At 37.9% G+C, this 21,335-nt stretch overlaps 1 protein-coding gene across 1 annotated transcript; it reads left to right on the top strand.

The window, feature by feature from the left end:
* Nucleotides 1-780: 780 nt before the first annotated feature.
* ZDBF2 (zinc finger DBF-type containing 2) lies at nt 781-16,472 on the top strand. The gene is made up of 8 exons (XM_064718436.1): nt 781-1,287; nt 1,331-1,376; nt 3,053-3,159; nt 3,792-3,843; nt 4,391-4,442; nt 5,006-5,111; nt 5,950-6,077; nt 9,157-16,472. The coding sequence occupies exons 1-8, from the start codon at nt 781-783 to the stop codon at nt 11,972-11,974; spliced, it is 3,816 nt and encodes a 1,271-aa protein (XP_064574506.1). The 3' UTR covers nt 11,975-16,472.
* The last annotated feature ends 4,863 nt before the right edge of the window (nt 16,473-21,335 follow it).

Here is a 21,335-nt window from a genome sequence, read left to right as displayed (position 1 = left end):
TCCTAAAGAGCGGCCTTCTCCTACTCTTCTGTCATGTGAAATTTGTATTGAATTACTTGCTCAGCGTGGGTGGACATTTCTAAGCCATGGTTTCATAATCACATAGCCACACAGCAGAGCCTTTTAACAGCAACTTCTTTAAATTTTCTGTATTGCAGTACATTCAGGATTGTTTTTCCTCCATTGCACAATCCAAGCCTGTATCTGCACCTGTCTTCACACATAAGGGTGTTGTGTTGACTTTGTGTCTGCCTGGATTACTGAAAACACCCTGCTGCTTCAGCATAATGAGAGAAATATGCAATGGCTGGTTTCCCACAGGAGATGAGATAAACGTTCAAAACTCTGTAAATGAATATAAGAGAACCTGAGGTAAGGTCACATTCTTAAGCCCACTTAGAAGGAAAGCAGCTCTAGTATTAACTCTGGTAAAGTCAGACTTTAACGTTCTGATAAAACCTACTTGAACAATTCACACTGTGTAAAGCAAGCTACTTTTAATGGCCGAAAATAAAATAAAATTAGTTAACGCTTTAGCTTACTTTCAAGTATATGAAATAGTGTGTTTTGAAGGAGAAAATGACTAGTACAGTTGTTGAAATGAAACTCAGCTAAGAGGTTACTTTTCCATAACCAAAACCACCCTGCCGGGGCTGACAAAAGACGCCACCCCGAGGTGTTCTGGGGCAGTTATACAGCGCCTGCGCTGCAGGAAGCGAGGCTCTGGGGCTTCGGGGCTCCGTGCGAGGCGCGCCGAGCCAGCTCCGACAGCCCGGCCGCATGGCGGCTGCGGGCCGGGAGCCCGGGCGGGCGGAGCGCGGCGCTGAGGGAAGGAGGCGCCCGCGCCGGGCCGGGAGCAGCGGCCCGGGAACCGCAGCTCCCGCCATTCCCTTCGCGGGGCGCGGCCCGCCGACCCGGAGCAGGAAGCAGAGGATGGCGTCCCTTGACCCCAGGGCGGCACTGGAGAGCGAGCGGGGAATGATGGAGGTGAGCCGGCGCCGGCAGCGGGGAACCGGGAGCGGGCGGACGAGTGCTCGACCGCCTCAGCGGCCCCTCAGCGCCCGGCCGCGGGTGGCGGCTCCCGGCGGGGCGGGGCGGGCGGAGCTCCCGCGGGCACAGCCGGTCCCGGCCCCTCGGCTTTCGGGCGGGGGGCCCGGCGGGAGACGGGGCGAGGCCAGGCGGGCACCACGGGCTCGGTGCGGCCGGGACGGGACCGGACCCGCGCCTTGCGGTGAGGCCACGGGGCAGAGGCCGCTCCTGAGCGGAGCTGCCGCCTCCCTCCCTGCAGTGGTAGCGCTGTGGGAAGGCACTTGGCCGTGCCTCTGCTTAGGGGAGGGACTTGTTCTCCCCTGCCTGCCCAGCGCAGCTGCTCTCAGGTGAAGCGGGGGCTGAGGTGTTTATGGGGTGTATTTCGAGGAGCAGTTTTTATTGCCTTTTCACCCTTTTTATTTTACTTGTTGCGGTACAAGAGTGTTACTGTCGGGAGTGTCACTCTAGACACTCTGGAGAGTTTATCTGATGCCTTTGACGCCCAAATACTATCAGAATACAGCACTGATTTTTTTTTCTTTTAAATTATTTTTTAAAATTTTAATGTGTTTCATATCTTTTGGTTGTGTTATTAAATATGACTGAAGATTTTCATTCTCTACCTGCTGTACATAGAGTAGTTCAATGAAGCCAAAACGAAGCATTGGTTTTAGAGACAGCTGCTAAAATAGCTTGATTAGAGTTTTACAAAATCAAATAATATTTCTGCATGTAACTGGTTGTTTATACATTTGTTACAATTTAAAGGATTTTTTTTTTTGTTGTAAAACATTTAAGCTTTATCTTGAACAGATAGTATTTATTTATTCTTGATCCAACACTTTAAGATAGTTCCCACTGTAAATATCTTAACTAAGGCAGAATTATGCAGTCTTTCCTTGAAAATCTGAAAAATCCTTTAGCTGTAGTCCCTGTTTTAAAAAAGTAAGGCTCTCAGGCAATCCAGATTTTAGCAACATAAACAAGGCATCTACATAGTAGGTCTCCTTAATTTTATTAGCTTGTGGGTTAAGTTTAACTTCAGATGGTAAGCAAGCTGTATATCCTGTACACTTGGGGTTTTTCAAAACACTAATATAAAGAGAATAGGTTTTCCTCTAAGAAACTCCTCTAAGACAACAGATTTTCCTCCATTCTCCAACATACTGCAGTTACCTCTCCTCAGCATCTTTGAGACGGAACTAAACGTTGGTGTGTCTTTAATCTCCTTTTGGAGCAGTGGGTGGGGATGAATGGTTGTGGTGTCCCCTGCTGGCTGTGGAGCTGCCTGGGTGCCTCCTCTGCGGTTGCTACACTTGTAGCTTTATCATAACATTGTATGTCTACAGTAAGACTTAAAATAGCAGGAAGTTGACTTCAAGCAGGTAGAACAAGTGATTTTACCTAAGGCATCCGTCATGAGTGATAGTTTTCTGTGTTTTTCCTTCACTTTCTTTCAGATCCTGGCAGTGTGTAGGAAATAGAACAGGACTGTTGAGATCAGTTGATCTGTCAAAAAACCTTTTCTCAGCTGCCAGATGAAAAGGTTTATTGGAACAGCTGGGGCTTCTTGTTAATTTGTTTTTTAATATTATTACATAAATTGCAACACAATTGGAAGTAGAAGGAGTTTGGTGTTTTGGTGGATTATGTTGTTTTGGTGAGGGGCTGTTTAAAATTGAGCTATTAAGATATTCTTTCTGACCATAACTGCTATAACAGCTCAAGTATTTTATCATGAGCAGTGCATAGTCTCAGAAAGGACAACAGTGTTTAGTACACAGGGCCCATGAGGAAGAAAGAAGACACAAAGTTATTCCAGAAGGAATGGTTAACATTTATATAGGAAAGACTGTCAAAATTACTTCCATATTAAAAAAAGATGTGCTGTAGACTTCAAAAAGATTTATCCATTTGTTCAACTGTTTGCAAAATGGTACAGAAAAATTTACATGCCTTAGGGCATGGAAAACATGCATTATTAATGTTATTTTAAAAGGCTCTTTAACTTCCATGTTGCCAGATGGGATGAGAGAAGTGTCCTGCACTGCAAATGGCCTCCTGTTTGACATTTATTGCTTGCTAGTCTGGAGTCAGCTTTGGTGCATGAGGAAGGCTGGTGTCTCTAAGGTAGGTACTAGAAAGCTGATTTAATGTTTACATTCCATAGCATAAAAGGCCTGTGTGACACCTGGAAGTCCTTTGTGTTTGGACACCCCAAAGCATGTAACTGCTTGTTGCTGCAGTCATATTTTTATTTAAAATTGTGAGATTCAAATTTGATTGGCAGATCTTTTGAGTAATAAGGCTTCCTTTTCCAGCCTAGATAATTACTTTGTGTAGTATAGGTCTCATATGGGTTTCCTCACATATATCTCTCGTCTTAATTGTTAAGGCAACTTAGGAAATTAAGTAATTAAATTAATTTGACAAGGTTACTGCTTAATAGCCTAACAGAGTGTGTGCTCTGCTCATAAGTATAGTATTTGATTTCATTAATTAAAAGTTAGCCTCTTCTATCAAAGCTAGAACGTATTGCTGAATGTAACATTAGGGTAACCTAGTAAAGGAGAAGTTTCTTTTTAGAATGCAGCTTTATTTAAATCAGGTATTGGTCTATAGCTGAAACAGTTTGGAGCTTTTAAAGAAGCTTGGACTGAAGGAAGAGCTTCAGTCTTTAAAATGTCTTTAAAATTACTGACTTTAAAATTTTTAAAAATTAATTTCTAAAATTACTGACTTTAAAAATTTTTTATTTACAGATGTTTGAGAGAATCAAACGATCTGATGAAGCTTCTGCTTCTTCAGCACAAGGTAAGAAGTTGAAAAAGTTCAAAGAAATTTTTGTTGCAGTTACATTTAAAAACGTAATAACTATCAGTTGAAGTATTAGTTCATCTTGTAGTTCAATTGCTTACTTTGATTTCTTAAATTTCATCATGGAACTTAGATGGAAGGAGTGACTTCTGAATCATCCACAAAGTTTCCATGTAGGTGTAATTCTCTTGTCCTATTGTTAGCTGTTTGAGACACTTTACATTTTATCTCAGTAATCATGGATGTTGCAGTACCAATGTAGATTGCCAAGGACAAATCAGTAGAAAAACTCACTCACCTCAGCTATGAAAAAGTAAAGCTTATTTTATGAAGTTATTGGATGAACTTTAATAACAAAAGGATCTCTTCACACTTTTTTGAACTTACTAAAACTTTTATCTTCCTTTAAAATAGTAGTTTTGACAAATGCAATGTAAGACAAGTAGCTAGATGCAGGTAAAACTCTCCATGTCCTTGATACTCTGTTGGTTTTTGTGTTCTGTACATGTGTTATTTCTTGGTTGTTGTTTTTGTTTTTCTGTAGGAATCCAAAGACATGGTGCTGAGGGCTCTCCACGGTGGGACAGCAGTAGCAGGTAAGTTAGGTGATGATCTAACTGGCATCCAGCTTACTGCTTACAAAGTAAAATGAGAAGAATCTGCTTTTCAGCCTTATCTGTTACCTTGTGTAATGGATGACAGTGACACAAAATGGATTAAGTGTATGATTGGAGGTCCTTTGTATCTTACACCCATGCACTGGTAAAAACTGTGGGGAAGGCATGTTGTAGTGCCCCAAACTACCGTGGGGGTGTCAAGTGTTTTTTGTCTTTTCTTCTTTTTATTTCAAAATACTAACAAACAGACAAATTAAAAGAAAAAATTGCCTTTTTCTTTAGAAGCAATTATTTTCAGATTTCAGCTAACTGTGCCTTTAAGCTGTTATCCTTTGTTCTGCATTTAAGAAAAAAGTTTTTTAGTGAAATTTTCTTGAGAATACTTTAAAATGCATAGTCTCACCATTACAGTTCTAAAATGGAACCATTTATCTTGCAAATTTTTCCCATCTGTGTAGTAAGGTAGATATTTAGAATTTCAATGCCAAGGACATGGATTAAACAACACAACATGCCTTGACAGTATTACCTGCTTCTTTCAGTTTACACAGAAGAGGACAAGAACATCCTCGGCCTGGAGCATCCACTGTGCAAAGTAGACAAGGATACTGCAACTGTTGCCACGTACACTACAGTAATCTGGAACAGGTGAGGCAGCTTCTGCATAATTTGGCAGCAGATAGCAAGGAGTACCTAAGGCTTTATCAACTCATAAATATCAGTTTCTACACCACACAACCAATACTGAGTGAAAAATGAGCTGTTTGTGAATTGCATGATATGTGCCCTCAGGAAGACCCGTTGCTTATTTGTTACCTCTTGTAGAACATGCTGATGGAGTGGCACACAGCTGCTTTTCTGAAGTGCCACACATTGCACCCATTATGATTTTCTCTGTGTCTTTAATCTTGAGATCTCTATATATTTTAAAGTACTAGGGTTATAGTAATATCTTTGATATCAAGGCTGGAGACATTTGATCAAGCGTTTTCAGTTCTTTTGTCAGTCTCCTGTCTTACAGACTTTTTTAATGAGAAAGTAGAAGCCTATTTAATCTTCTGCACTTAAGAAAATTATTGTTAATTTGAGTGAATTGCAGGATGTTTGCTCATGTTAAGTTCAAGAATATTATAAGTAATTTTTACATACATTTATAATATTTGTTCTGGTTAAGAGACTTGTGTGCAACTGTGGGATTTGTGAGAGTATTTGTACTAGTTAGAAGAGATTTGTCAGCAGCTACCAGAACCACTAATTTAAGTTCCAACTCAGAAAGATGCTTCAATACCTTTTTGTATTATTTGAGACTGCCCAAACATACTTAAAAATCTCAATTAAGATTTTAAAATAGTAAAAGAAGATTTTTCTTTTTATTTAAATATTTTCCTAGCAATGGTGTAACGTTTAACCTGGGAAGGAATTTTTAGGACTAGGCCTGTGTGTTAGCTGTAGTATTAGACTAATCATCTGTTGCATCTTTCCCCAGCACATTTTCAGCTCCCAGCACAGACATTTTACAACATACTGTAGGAATCGTACGGGTACCAGTAGCTTGATGGAACGTTTCCTTCAAGATGTTTTGCAGCATCATCCCCACAGATACCATGACAGCAGGTATAATACAGAAGGCTTTTTATTTTAATATGTGTAAGTGGAATGCATGTGTTATGAATTCCTGTGTTTATTCTACTGCTGAGCAGTAAATTTGGCTCATTTGAGGTGAAACTTGCTCAATGGAGACGATTGCTGTTTATATGAAGACAAAACTTCACTAGTTATAGATTTGAAACACCACCACTAATAGCTTTTAAATATGAGGACCTTAAAAAGAAGGAATATATAGGTCAACACTTACAATGGCAGATTGTACAATCTCACATGCATTTACAAATTCTTTAAATTTGAGCTTTATATGTTTTATTCTAAATATTTTAATTCTGGGCCTTACATATATATATATATGCTTAGCAGTATATTTAATGTATGTTTTGAAAGGGTATATAATTTTGGTTTGTTGATTATGTCAGGTAAGTATTTACATGTTTATTTTTTCATTAACAGTTCACCTGTTCAGTTAATACTTGAATTACATTAATTAGCCAATTCATTAATGCTCAGATTTTGAAAAGTTCTCTTTATTTATCATGTGCATGTTTCAAGAGTAATAAGAGGATCAGTGTGTTAAATTTTTCTCTGTAGATGAAGGAAAATCCATTAAACCTCATTTGTAGTGTTTTGAAAGGCAGACAAAGATCCCAGTTTGATCCCAGTACAGTGTTTCTCAATATGCAACTCTGCTATGTGTCTTGACAAACAAGCAGAAGGGTGTTTTGTTTGAAAGCACTCATTAGTATTATCAATTCTGGATGTGCCAGAACTAGCTAATATGCGTATCTATGCCAGACTAGCCCAGGACATGATGTACACGTCACTACAAGTAAATAAATTGTCCTCCCATCTTAAATAAATAGATTTTATCGCACTATCGAGAACATTCAGCATTTTTTGCTGTGGAGAAAATATAGGATTCACTTTAAGTCAGGCTTCTCTGGAGGTGTCACTAATACAAGGTTTGGTGAACAAAACCTACTAACAAGGAAAAACAATCTACCCAGGTTCCTCTAAGTTGCTGGTAGAAGGAATAGAGTGAGAAAAATAATATACAAAATCTAGATTAAGTTGGAGGAAGGAGTGGTAAGTAATCGCAAATCTAGACAGAGTTTGGAGGAAGTAAAGCAAAGATGGAAAAGAAAGCATGAATAGATTTATGCTGTGGTCCTGCTCTGAAAAGAAAGTTATGGTCTTAACTGACACTTGAGGTAAGGTTTTGATTCTCTTCTTTCTCATGTTAAAACACTTGGGTTTTTATACAGTTTCACAAGTTCTTTAAATACCTGTTTTTGCTGTTTAGCTGAATTCATAAAAGGGATCTTTATGTGCAATTTTAAAAGATTATGGAAATATTTGTAAGACTCAATTTGTTTTACAGAACCAGTATACCTGGTAGTTATGTGGAAAAAGGAAAAATTCACCAGAGCTTTGGCTTATACTGAATTTCAAAGGATATTGTTGTTCTCCCCCAGTATAAAAACAAAACAAAACCAAACACCCACAAACCATCAAATCATTTCTTCCTCCAAACACTTGGTATGTAAGTTTTTTACCTAAGGAAATAGTATTAAGCATTTTAGAAAGTAAATCTTCATTCTACTTAAGGGGGTAATTTGTAGCAAAACTGTCAAAAGTTCCTACCTACATAAAACTCTTGTTCTGTTCCCTTCCCCCAGGGACATTTGCTTAAAAGTAATTTTTGAGAAGTGCTTGTAGGCTGTAAACTGAGCTAGAGACCTAGGAGTTTGTTATAGTTTCTCCATATGAAAATTTATTTAGTTTTATATTCAGTCTTTCAGCAAGGTCCAGGTGCCAGGATGCAAAGATGTTTTGCACAAAGATGGAAGAGCCCTGAAGTTAGGAAGTTAAAAGATTAATTCTGTTGCATCTGGCATTCCCTTTAGGTCCTATTTCAGAGCTTAAGTGACCAAGAATTCATGCAAGGGCAAAGCAGCATTTCAGATGATAGGCATTGTTTGATCATCTGATGTGTTTGATTACTTTGCATTCATATAGTAATAGTTCTTTTTAAATGTTTCATTATATGAGATTTCTCTTGCTTACTCAGTCCTATATCCCTTAGTTGTATGTAGTCTTAGTTATATAACCGAGGAAATTACTGTACTATAAAATTTGTTCACAAGACTTCTGTTAGCTGATGTCTGCCATGTATTAAAGTAAACATCTGTTTGGGTCTCACAAGATGGTTATAATTTTTGAGTGAAACACAATAGTGTCTTCTTCAGTTATATTTACATATTTTAAAAATTGTTTCCATTGAATTTGCCTGGCTGCTACACATTAAAGCCTTGTGGGTTTCTGTGTTGCATAGGAAAAATAGTCCATATGTGTTAGCTGTGTTAATTCTGGAAGACACAAACCCTTGTGTTTGAGGCAGTCTTAAAGACAGAACTGCCAGTTACAGAATATATAGAAATCTGTTGTCACAGCAAGGCTGAACAATCCTGACTTGGCTTCTTGCAGGAGTGAGTCAGAAGCTGTGGTGTCTGTGAGAAACAGTAAACATGGAATTCCATGGCCACATGTGCAGAGTTCCTATCAGGCAGCCATGTTTTGTAGGGAAAAGGGCATTTATACTCAACAATGGTTTTATGCTGTGTCCTATTATTATGTTCCATTTATTATGTTCCATTTCTCTACAAAGCTCAATTTTAAGTAATGATAGTATGATCAGTGAAACCACCTCTATAAAAGTTTAAAGGCTTAGCACTTCAAACAAAGGAAATATCCAAATATCTTTACTTTTTCTGCTGCGCTGTATTTATAAAAGTATTGTAATCTATGTTTGGCCATTCTTAATTGATGATTGCATAAAGAGGGGACTAAACTAATGCCCAAATTGTTATCTTTAGCTTTGTGGAGCATTTCCCCCTCCATAATTTAAAAAAATTGAATATCTCTGAGATACATAGAACAGCTGTAGTTATTTCAGTTTGTCCATTAGAAGTGATGCAGTCTAGGTAATGACTCATAAAAAACCCCCACACTGCTGTTGTTTGAAACATTTTTAGCATATTTACAGTATTTATCTAAGCTGCTTTTTTTCTTCCCTCCCCTTTAGACCAACCTATGATGACATGCCATTCCCCGTCACTCTGGAGCCTCCTAGGATTTCTTGCCTGTCCTCAGAAGAGATGCAGAAAAAGAAGAATAGTGAGAAACAGGAGATTTCCAGCAAGGACCAGGAGTCTGTTCGTGAAATAGGCTCTTCTGTTCCATGCCTGTCTCATGAGGGAACAAAGAAAACTTCTGTTACGCAAGCAGGTTTTCAAAAACTTCAAAGAGGCCAGGAACGTGTTCCAGGGATATCCCAGCAGTCTGCTGGCATTTGTAGTGATAAGAAATGGGTAAATCTGAAACATGCCCGAATTGCAGGTCATAGCCATGAAGGTCAGTCTACAGCTGTGAGCCCTGTACCTCAGCAGTTTTCTCTCAGCCCTACAAGCCACAGTTCCTCTGTTAATCCTAAAACAGGAAGAAATGTTAGGGATTTGGCAGCATCAAATCTGTTTCTGCGAACAGGATGTGATGAAAGAGCAGCGGAGGTCTGCAGTAGGGATGTGTTATTGAACCCACGCTTGAATCCTGCTCCAGCACTGGTTCACCCAAAATGCCCTTCAGTTTCTCATCAGAATCCTACACACAGCCACAGCAATTCTTCCTTTATTACCTCAGGTCAATCTCTCTCAAAGCGAGATAGTTTACGAACTCAGGATGAAACTTTGGTGTCTGATCTCCATCTCAGGGATACTGTGGGTATCAGCAGCTCCCTAGATCCTGGGACATCCCCACAGCTAGCAAGATGCAAAAACGTAAAGACAAACAGACGTGATGAAAGTTCAGTGGATGAAACTATTGAAGATGTAATTGTGAAATACTGCCATGAAACTACATCTGAAGAAATTTGTTTCAAAAAAGAGAATAATCCCAGTGTACCTTTTTCATCACTTCTGGACCATACTAATTTAGAGGGCTCTGAAATGAGTTTTGACTGTGATGCACCAATCCAGGTAGGGACAGATTTACCCAAGGCAGCTATAAAAGATATAGAATTCCTGAAAGAGGTCCAAGTATGTTTGCAAGATAAGGACTATGGAACACAGCTCTCTTCTGTTTTAAAAACTGAGTCATTAGAGAAAATAGAAGCAGTGAAAAAGGACGTTGTAGTTCATACCGAAGAACCAGTTCTTCCAGCCCTGCCTCACGTGCCTCCTTCTTTTGTGGGAAAAACTTGGTCTCAAATAATGTATGAAGATGATATAAAAATTGAAGAACTTGTGCGTGATTTCAGGGAAGGTCGTTTTCGCTGCTACTTTAACAGTGAATCCTCAGCCAATTGTACAGGGAAGAGAATGAAGAAAAAAAAGCAGAAGGATGAAAAAAGGATCAATATTATTGAGGGTAATAGAACAGAAAGTGCACCAGTTAAAGCACTGCCAGAATTTAATGATGCTTTAAGTGGTGGCTCTGATTTTGATAACCCCTCTTTAGCCTCAGATACACTATGCAACCCACAAATTGTAAAAATGCCTAGGAAAAGGACATGGCGCCTGGCTTCAAGGTGTCAGGTGGTTAAAGTCAGCCATGGCACCCAAACAAGTCTGCTGAACTACCCTGTGGCAAAAAGGAAAATGTCTAGAAGGGAATCTGATCCAGCTGATCAGAAAGCAAGCATTGCATGTCTGGAGAATGAAAAAACTCCAAACATGAAAACTAGACTATGTGCCCTTAAACTTCCGGAGTCCTATAGCAAGATCATGAGTCCTGTACAGCCCAAGACAGTGGTGTATGTACTCTCATGCCCAGAGGTAAAACAGTGCAAAGGTAAACCTATAGATATTCCCAAAATGAGGAAAAACCATCACTCCACAGATAGCAAGGACTCTGTAAGATATAAATACAAACAATGTTCTCTCAAATATTATGACCCACTGACAAATCGAATTCTGAAAACACCTCCTAAGAGTACAGTTGGAGAAAAGGCCAAAAAGCCCTCTCATGTTCGACAGCTTTTCAGAAGTCTCAGCTTTGATGCAAACATGAAGAAACCAGCTGATACACAGAGAGAAAGCACACCATCAAAGTCACTCAGTCGGTCAGACTTCTGTAGTTCTTCAGCATCTTTCCTGCCAGATCGAGATAAAGGGAATGATGCAGCCTCAAGTCAAAAGGCAGATGGACCATCTGTTGCCACAGAAAAAAGAGATTGTCTTGTATCTGAGAACTCTTTTAAACACCTAATCATTTCACCTTTGAACTCTGTGATAGAAGGAGATTGTAGATTAATTCCATTTAATAGAATTACCAAAACTCCTCTGACCTCCATCAGGAGTGAGTGGTTAGAGAGGGAGACTCCAAAAGCAGTATGGAGGAGAAAAGAAGGCACTAACAAAGAACCAGTTTTTTCCAGAAAGGCTGCAGGATCTAAGTCTGTCAGATGTAATCTTGAGAGGAGAGGAAACAGAGTAACCACAGGCAAACAAACGTCCAGAACTAAAAAACAGCAGAAAGAGGGTATGAGAAGACAACTTCAGCCTTGTGCCCAGAAATCTGCTTTCTCCATCCAGAGGTACCAGACAAGGAAAACTACAGTGGGAAAGCACCCTAAGAAAGAGAAGCCAGATGCTAAAAAATTAAAGGTGAGGAGGAAACCAAAAAGGGCCTTTCTGAACTCAACAGTTGTAACAGGGATTCCTGAAAAAAGGCAGAAAGTCACATCAGAATCTTTTCCCAAGAAACCAGAGCAAGCTTCCTCCAAAGTCAGGAGCTGGGAAGTCAGTGGAGATCGGGGTCATCCTGGCACTGTGAACCGGCCCTCTAGAAGAACCTCTGCTGTACCATTACTTCGAAACTGTCTTGTTCTACCAGGTGAGAGCTAGCTACCAAAAGAACTTCTTTTTCTTTTTTTTTTATAGCCAGCACCTGGAAGAAGGAAGGAGGAAGAAAGAAGGCCATAGACAATGCAGTTGAAGTGCTAGAGATCCAGAAAGTGCAAAGCCAGTCTAATGTGAAATAAATGCAACTGTAAACTCAGCTCTTGTTCCTGGAATATGGGGACACAATGTATTGCACTGTTCTACTGTGTAAAGCTGCAGAAGTTGTGGATTTGATTTAAAAGTACTTATAATATTTACTAGTCTTCACCTGTACATCAGCAAAATGACCTTGAATGGTATCATATTGTTATTATGGTATTATCAGTGCGTGACAGTGCACTATAATAAGGTAATTTAGAAGCTGTGTTAATTAATTGTGCCTATTTAAATTTTTTCACATAATTCTAAAGTGCAGAAGATGACTCACTTGCTATGCTAGAAATTTAATGAAGATAATACATCAATCAGGGCTGAATTCTGTGTATGTATTTTGTGTTTGTGTATACGTGCACCTAATTCAACACATAATATATACTTGCCTGTGGAATGGCATTAAAATTAATACAGTATGATACAATTCAGATCAATTCAATGATTTCTTGAAATGAAATATAATTTTACACATTTTTGTATTGACTTCTTTGTTCCTGAAATCATGTCCAAAGCTTTTGGTTTTTTTTTTGACTGAAAGTCACTGTGGGCTCTCATCAAGCAATAATGGACCATGCTGGTAAGGAAAAATGTCTCCTTAGGGGACTGTTCAGATGGTGGTAGCTGAAGTGAAGTCTTGAATTCTAAAAGAAGTACAGGGTTATGTTTGAGGGCTTTTAATTTTGTTTTGAATAACTTGTTGATTAAGTTTGTAGGTGAATTTTACATTCCTTAGTGAGGGGGATGGAAAAGTTATAATGCAAACAAATAGCAGCAAGTTGTTTCAGAATGTCAGCCTTGAGTTTGGGGTACTGTGCTTTTCTGGCTTTATTTGGTGTAGTGTTGGTTAAATTTTTATGGACTAGAGGTCAAACTTTCTAATTTTTCAGTAAAATATTTAAATAAACCTAACACAGCATCCATCTAAATATATTAGAGTTCAAATATTTGGTTAAAAAACCTGGTTGACTAAAAATTGTATTCCACAGAGATTCAAGTTTGGTTCCTGGTGTTCCATTTACTATGGTTTTATGGAAAAAAAACCCGAAACCCATGGTGTTTTAGCTTAGTTTTCTTTCTTTTTTTAATAGTTGTTATGATGACAGTTTATTTGGTGTGGTTAGGAAACATAAAGCCAGTCTCACAGATGTTTCTGTGCTTTAAAACCTAAGATTAATGGTTCATTTCCAGTAAATTAAACACGCAGTTAAACATCATCATAATCCAGGATTTGGATTTCAAATCTTCAGTTTGATGTATTATATAATCTATTTTACCTTCATAAATTCTCTAGTGGTACAGTACATTTTTCAGAACACAAGAAAAACATGGAAAAGAGTAGACCTTGCTGTCTCTGGCAATGAACATATCTGTGCATTTTCCCCCCAGAAAACAAAACCATTCTTGATTCTTCATTCACTTCTTTCTGACGTGCCAAGGGTCACAGATTTGGGCTGAGATAAAGGTGGACCTGGAAATGGTTTATTTTAATATACAGTATCTGAAGGAAATATCAAAGCTGTCATCATGAACCACATGTTCAGAGAATATTTTGAGGATGTTTTTAATGTATATGCATATTTCCTAAGATAAATAAAAGATGTGCATGTGTCAGCTGGAAAGTAAGTTCCTTTACAAGTCAAATATGGCCTGACAGATTTTTTTTATTTGTTTTGTTTTAATTTATTTTATTTTTTATATAAGAGTTGATTTCTTTGGACGAATTTTCCTATGGTTGTCAGTAGACACAGAATCTTATGATTATATTGCAAGTCACTGGAAAATGAAGGGCTGTAATATAAATTTTTAAAGCCCTCAACTAATTGTGCCTGTATAATTTAATATTTTGTCTAATATAAAACTGATGTTTTTAAAGCAAAGTTTTAAAGGAATGGTTTTTATAGAAAGGCTAATTTTTAGATAAAAAGAAGATTTTTAAATAAAGTTTGTTTTAAAGCAAAGCTTTAACTATAGGTAATTCCCATTCTAACATATTTTTATGATACAAGAATGTTTTCCTATCTAACTTCTTCCATCTTATTTTTCACAGTATTTCACACGTGAAGAGCATGAATTATTCTGTGTGTGAATAAGTTTTAATGCACATTGTACTTTAAGAACACTAGTGTGTATTTGTTTAGAGTCAAAATACTGTTCTCCATACTCATTCAGTGTACATTTGTCTTATTCCAGTGCACAACTTTTCCTTGAAATCTTGAGTAATAAAGATGTGTTGAGGACTATAAAATTACTAATATTTTTAGACTGTAAGGTCTTTTGTTTTTGGTAATAGACCCTCTTATCAGGGTGGGATTTTTAGAAGAAAAATGTTATATTTAAATAAGAGTATAAGTAGCTATATATTTTCCTTAAAAAAAAAGAAAAATGAAAAAAAAGTATGTAAGAATTTATTAGAAGAATAAGACTTGAGGTACAAGTCTGGAAACATTTATGTGGTTGACATTGTCAAAATAAGGTTTACTGTAGGCTTGGATGTTAATCTGTGCCTCACTTCCAAATATTCAGAAACCTCTTCTGTGCATGCTCGATGGCCACTAGGAAAAAGAGACTGTGATATGAGAAGCAAAAGCAGAAACTGCTTTGGAATGAGAATTATGAGCATTTTGCAAAACAAAATATTGAAAAGATAGTTAATATCATGTGCAAGAAGGAGAAATTTCTGGGGTCTTGAGAAATAGGCAAGCACTTTCCTGTTAGATGAGTAATGGAGTTTCTGCCCTTATGGAATAGAACATTGTTTCATTAGCAGCATGACCAATACTTCAAAACATGGTTGTGAAGTCCACAGCAATGGCAAACTTGAGAACTGAAATACTTTCTCTCCAAAATTGGTGGGTGTGTTGGTTGTTTTTGGGTCATATATCTTGTTTCTATTTTTGCTTGTGGGTTTTTTTGGCTGGGGGGGGACTGGGTTCTTTTAATGTTAGTAGACAAAGAGGCAAAGAGGTTTTGTCAGTATGCTTGCATCTCTTAACATAGAGGAGCAAGAAAAGAGCTGGAGTAGAGAGGAATAAGCTCATGCTTTTTGGATTAAATTGGCAGCAGTTAGAACCAGTACCTTCTTTAATAGCTGAGGAAAATGTTACCATTTCTTCTTCAGTACATGTGCAATTTTGACGTGTAAGTTTGTAGTTTTTATTATATGTTTCATAATTTTTAAAAAGTCTCTCCCCACATAAAGTACTCATTCAACCTTTCAAAACAGTCTTATTCTAAGCAGATAGATTTTTATTATTCATTAGGGTTGTTAACCATAAGTGTGACTCTGTCATATTGTGCCAGGGGCTAACCAAACATAAAATAGCAGTCCCCCATAACTTCAGATATCTGACACTTGCACCTTGCAGTTCTTCAGTTAATTTTCTGATTGGATTTTTTGCTGTCTTGTTCTTTCTGACACATTTGTATCCAATGTTCACACATAATTGTGTTATGAAAGTACCCTTCTCTGGGACTCACATAAATGAGGTTATTTCTGTTTATTATGAGCCTATAGCTTCATCTGAAATTGTGTTTTAAGTTTCATGCTGAATTTGTGCCCAAATGAGAATGTGTTTTATGGTTTTCATGTTGTTGTTACTGATAATGTATTTTGCAATAATTTTGCTTGATGTTGTAATTTTTTATCTGCTTTTTTGTCTCTTTTGTCTGTGGTCATTTGACACAATGTGGGTGTGTAAGGATACAGCAATACTGCAGACTGGTTCGGTGGTGTTGCTGGATGTTCTTTCTCTGTATCTTCTGCTCATTTTATTTCAGATTTGTTGTTTTCATTGTTTTTCTGAGTCATGTATTTGGATTTCTTTTTTAATGTTGTAAAGAGCTAAATTTCAGGGCAGTACATTCTGTGTAGAAGTCAATCAGTGACAGGTGACAGAAGAGGAGGTTGTCCCAGTCTGAAGTGCAGAGGGCAGGTTGGCACAGGTGCTCCTGTGCTTGGGAGTCTGCTTTACCTCACTAAATGGTGTGAAACAGGAGTGGGATGATGATTCTTCATTCCTTTGTTGGTTTTCCTTTCTTCTTCCTTTGGGGTCATTCTGCCTGAGAACAAAGTAATCTGAACTCATAGTGGAAATAAGGGGTTTTCAGCTTTTGGTGTTTTGGGGACAGATAGGAAAAGTAAAATGTGTCTCTTTCACTAATGTAACTAAATTCACTGAATTTTTGCCTTTAATATTTTACCTGCTGAATTACAGCATTCCTGATAATATTTTTCAGAAAAATTTGTAATAGCATAGTTCTGAGCATGCCCAGAAGCAAAGGTTTTGTTCCTTGTTTGTTTTGCAGTTATAAATTCATTCATTCCTTCAGCAGAACAAATCTTGTTTTAATAAAATAAAGACTGAATATGTGCTTTTGGAGTTTATTTATTCTTGGAGTTTACCTTGAAGCTATTTGCTATAATTTGTTGTGGAAAGAACACAAACAGAATGCTATGGAGTAAGCTACTACTATGAAGGCAGACAGTCATAATTGAAACAACTGTTCACAATGGTGTGATATCTTGACTCAGGGAAGCCAAGATTCATCCCATTCTGTGCCAGCTGAAGCAATGACACCCTAGGATGGCATTGAAAAGATGACAGATGCATTTAAAATGTCTAACTTCATTTGGCAGCATGAAACCAAGAAGCCCCAACCACATGGCAAGCCAGATGCCTGCAGCACTTACTCATTAAGAGTTTTTTGAGAATCTGCACTTACTATATGAGGGCAGGGGCTGGAAATACAGTCTTAAGCAGCTTTCTACTTTATGCAAAACAGTTTGGCATCTGTAATCATAGAGCAAATAAAGGCAGGCAGAACTCTCTTCAAAACTGTGTGCAATAATGCTTTTAAGAGCATGGTAAACGCATTATTGGAATACCTTGCACAGTATAGTACCTTGTTCTATAAATTTGTTAGTCATTTGCTCTTTGTAGCAGTGCCTGTTTAAACCAGTGTGATTTTTTCACAGGAGCAGCACAGAGAGATGTGTCAGATCAGTAAATGGCTGAGAAGCAGAGACATGTGGTTTCCTGAGGCCTTAGTAAGTCATAAAATTTCAGGACATGCTTGCAGTTTTCAGTCCATACTTGAAAATATCCATATATTATGTAGTTGGCTGAAAGAAGTTAATACTGTGCTATCAAATAGTGATTAACTAAAGAAATAATTGTTCAGCCATCTGAACATGGAGTTACAAGTATGATACTATAACCAAAGTTTTAAGTCAGGTGCTTGCTCTTTCATGGGAAATAAAAGCAATTAACAATATGCTTATAGAGTGTAGAAGGGAGATCCAGTCCAAATTGGTGTGTTTGAGAATTATGATGGAATTAATAGCACAGTTTTAGTTGGATTGGGATTCACTGGAGTAATTAGTGTTATAATTATTGTGTTTTGATGGTTCTAGAAGTCATAATTATTTATTGGAGTGCAGAAGTATTTTTCATGAAACGTACGAACACATCATCATTGCAGTTTGTGATTTAACAGTTTCAGCATTTCTAAACTTAGGTTCTTTTTTTCTCACTGTTCTACCCTTAAGGGAACTGAAAAACAGCTTTTCCCAAATACTGGGAATCATAAACAGGTTTGTCAGTATCACACATCCTCAAATATAGTTGTACTTTAATGTTTTAAAGCTGGTCAGCTTCTCATATTTGATGTGTCATACTGCATTAATGTTGGCACTGGTGCATCTGAAAATGTTGGTTGCAGCCTACTGAATTATGATTAATATTGCACAAAAAAGTTGCAGAATCAAAATGCACCCTTGCTAGCTCATGCAGAGAGCTTAAACACTGTACTGCCCTGGACATTGTGCTGTAAGAATGAACAGAGAAGCCGGAGCTGTGGATGCAAGGCATGTGTATGTCTTGCTTTTTATTGCACTAGAATTTTAATATGAAGAGGCAGGTATAAGTGATGCATAAGACTTAAATATGTATTTTAGATTGGAACTAGATCAATGAACATTTAGCTTTGGAGGGGTTGTTTTGTTTTGTTTTTTTAATGTTTATTTTATCTGAACCTTGGCAAACAGTTGTCAAAATCCATCTACTCCTATAGTGGTGCAGCTCAGAATCTGTCACTCACTCTTCTGGTATGTTACTTTTATTTGCTTAATGTATGGATAATATTTCTCTTTACTGCTGCATATTTCATATTTCTGCCACTGGTAAGAGGGGAGAAATGTTTATAACAAAGGTTGTGCATGTACATCCTTTTGAAGGCTAAAGAGAAAACTTGTAAGGCAATACACGGCTACAAGCAGATTTCTCCACACGCCAAAAGGAGCTTTGTTAAAATTCAGGTCTAATGATGAGTAATAAATCAGTTGCCCCAATGATGATAGAAACACTTTTAATTTTATTGGCATTAGTTGCAATCTGCATATAATTAAAAGTAAACATACTGACTTTTTGGTGACAGTTATTTTATAGATTTCTAAATGTATCTAGTGCTTTAATTTTTCGATCTGTTTTAGCAAAATGTCATTTCCTGAGTTACTGCCAACACACTCTAGTTCTGACTGAATCTGGAGTCAGGGTAATAATGGAGTCAAAGTCAGCATATTTTTACCTACCACAATTAGTTACTGTTCATGCAGCACTTTCTGTGGATGTAAAGAACTCTTAAGTGTTTAATATTATCAAGTATTATCTTTTGTATTATTCTTATTTTAGACATTAGTGTTTATTTTTAAAAATGCATAGATACATTTATATTTTTGTGAATAGAAATGTGTGTTTGTCATTGATAAGCACAATTTTTTTTATTTTTAGAGCTCAAAGGAGAGCACTAATGAAACAGTATTTTACGTATTTTTATTTCCAATTATACAGAGACTAATTAACTTTTTCTGCGCTTAGCAAATTTCTGTTTTCCTCCCTCACACTCCACCATTTTAAAATAAGAATTCATCTGCAATGCAGAGTTCTCCATCTTTATTTTCTCAGAGTAGGGTGTGATGAGTGTCATTCGGCTGTATCACAAAGATGGTTTTATGTAATGATGTAGCTATTGCATATGCCTTCATAACTACCTTTGCCTTTTCATGGAAGCTGTAAAGGGGAGCCAAGGATCTCTGTCTGGCCCTCGTACTTCTGTCTTGTTTTATTGCTCACCCCATCCTTCTAGAGCTCCCTATGCAGCCAGTGGGTCAGCTCCCCTCTTTACCTTTATTTCATTGAGTTCTACAGTATGTTGGAAAACAACCATTTTTAATTCGCAGGAAAAAAATTAATTGAAACTATTTTCAACCAGTTTTTCCTGTAATACTCACATTCTAGTGCATATATGGGGAAACAACAAAATTCTGACTTCCATTTTGGCAAGCCTTGTGTTCCCACCATCTCCCCATAGCTCCCAGAAGCGCAGGCAGGGCTGAGGTTGGCAGGCCCCTCTGGTGACCATCTGCTCCAATCCCTGCTCCCTGCAGGCTCAGCTGGAGCGGGCTGCTCAGGGCCAGCCACATCCCGCGGATTCTGAGCATCTCCGAGCAAGGACATTCCACAGCCTTTCTGGGCAGCCTGTTCCAGCACCTGGCCACCCACACCCTTGTTGTTAAAAGGTTTTTGTCTCTGTATTTGAACAGATGTGTTTCAGTTTGTGCTCACTAGGTGTTGTCCTTTCCCCACCAAGCTCTGCACATTTGTTCCCTGGGTGGCAGCTGGACCAGTGCTCATGCCGCGTGTCCCTTGGGGTGCTGGCACTGTCCACAGGGGCTGTGGGGAACAGCTGGCACCAGCACCCTTGCCCAGCTGTGCCACGGGAGGTTTTCTTCAAGTGGGGAGCCCAGCTGATAAAGGTGAAGGTGCCAGTGAGGGCCCATGTGAGGTTTGGTTTTCCTGGGTTTACCTGGCTTCTGTGGCAAATTGAGTCCTCTAAGCCAACTTTCTAAAGCTTGATCCTTCTTTTTATCGTACAGGAGTTGGGGTGTTTGCGGTTTTGGGGTTTTTTTTCTTTTCCCCCCCATTAGATATTTCCTTTATTCTCTTGAATAGTTGAAGTTATATGGGTTTGCTGACTGAAACTCTAAAACTTCGTACTTATGTGCTACAATTATAATTTTTTACAAGTCTCTACACTTCTTATGTATGTTCTCTCAATGCCTTTTTTTTTTCCTGTTTGCTTTTAGCTCCATTTGCTCTTGGTTGAGACTTCTGTATTGGTTTACACTGAGTCCAAGATTTTGCCCTAACTGGCTTAGTATTAATTTGGTTTTATAAATATTTTACAAACATGGCATTCAGGGTTACTTGCTGTGGCTTATTTTGTTACAGCTTTTTTACACTATAAGTTTCTTATTATTTGTTTTGCTTCTTTCTTTTTTCATAGACTTTCTTGTCTGTGTTCATAAAGAGCTTCTGTTTGGTTTCTTACTACTGATAATTAAGTAGCTTTGTAGCTTTTAATGAGGAGGGCTGGAGGAAGGGGATTAAAAGAGCCCTCTTTTGCTGTCTTGTGCTGCCATTGCCTTCTCCAAAGCAGGCTAGTGGCATTGTGCAAAAACCCAGGCTTTTCTCACTTTGTCAATTTATCTCCTTTATTAAGGATAAGGGATGTCAACTCGGTTAAAATATAGGTATGTAGATTAAAAATCTTGTAGAACAGCTAGAATAGTAACATTCGATTAGCACATTTTGCCACTGTACCCTCTCCTAAATTTGCTGTGAACAAAACCTTGATAAATTTGTGTCAGATACCACATGATGTTGCAAACATTCCCAATGTGAGAACTTGTGATATTTGTCCCTCCCTTTATGCTTAGATTTCTCTTTAAGAGGGCATTTTGTTTTCATTTTCTTTTTGTGTGAATACTGTGGCATGTCTCTGTCATCAGTCTAAGTTCTTTTAGTCCATCTTAGATAGAATGAGACTGCTGTATCTTTTCTTTGTTAAAATACTTATTTCTCTTTTCAAGAGGAAATAATTAACATTTGTCAAAAAGTGACTTGTAAGTCTGAGCTCCCCATGATCAGTTTGTGTGAAACTTAGTAAATTCTTTCATTACATCTGAAGAGGTGGGGAAGGCATGAGTCTGCAACCCACTCTTAAATTTTATGTGAAATACTTAAGTTGTGTTGTGTTTGAGTTTCTCTTTCTTCAGCACTGTTTTAAGGAGCTACTTTGTGCTTTTAGCAATGTCTTGGCAGTCAAAATTCTCACCCTTTAACTAGATTTGAAAGGACTGAGTAGTAAAATT

Source organism: Zonotrichia leucophrys, chromosome 7 (assembly GCF_028769735.1).
Source record: "Zonotrichia leucophrys gambelii isolate GWCS_2022_RI chromosome 7, RI_Zleu_2.0, whole genome shotgun sequence".
Classification (NCBI taxonomy): Eukaryota; Metazoa; Chordata; class Aves; order Passeriformes; family Passerellidae; genus Zonotrichia; species Zonotrichia leucophrys.
Note: the sequence above shows the minus strand (reverse complement) of the source record. Positions and strands in the feature narration are given on the sequence as shown.

Coding starts and splice junctions, on each gene's coding strand:
- ZDBF2 (XM_064718436.1), top strand. CDS start 781: ATGGCGGCTGCGGGCCGGGAGCCCGGGCGGGCGGAGCGCGGCGCTGAG. Junction 1,377..3,052: donor CCCAGCGCAGCTGCTCTCAG/GTGAAGCGGGGG, acceptor CCATGTTGCCAG/ATGGGATGAGAGAAGTGTCC. Junction 5,112..5,949: donor ACTACAGTAATCTGGAACAG/GTGAGGCAGCTT, acceptor ATCTTTCCCCAG/CACATTTTCAGCTCCCAGCA.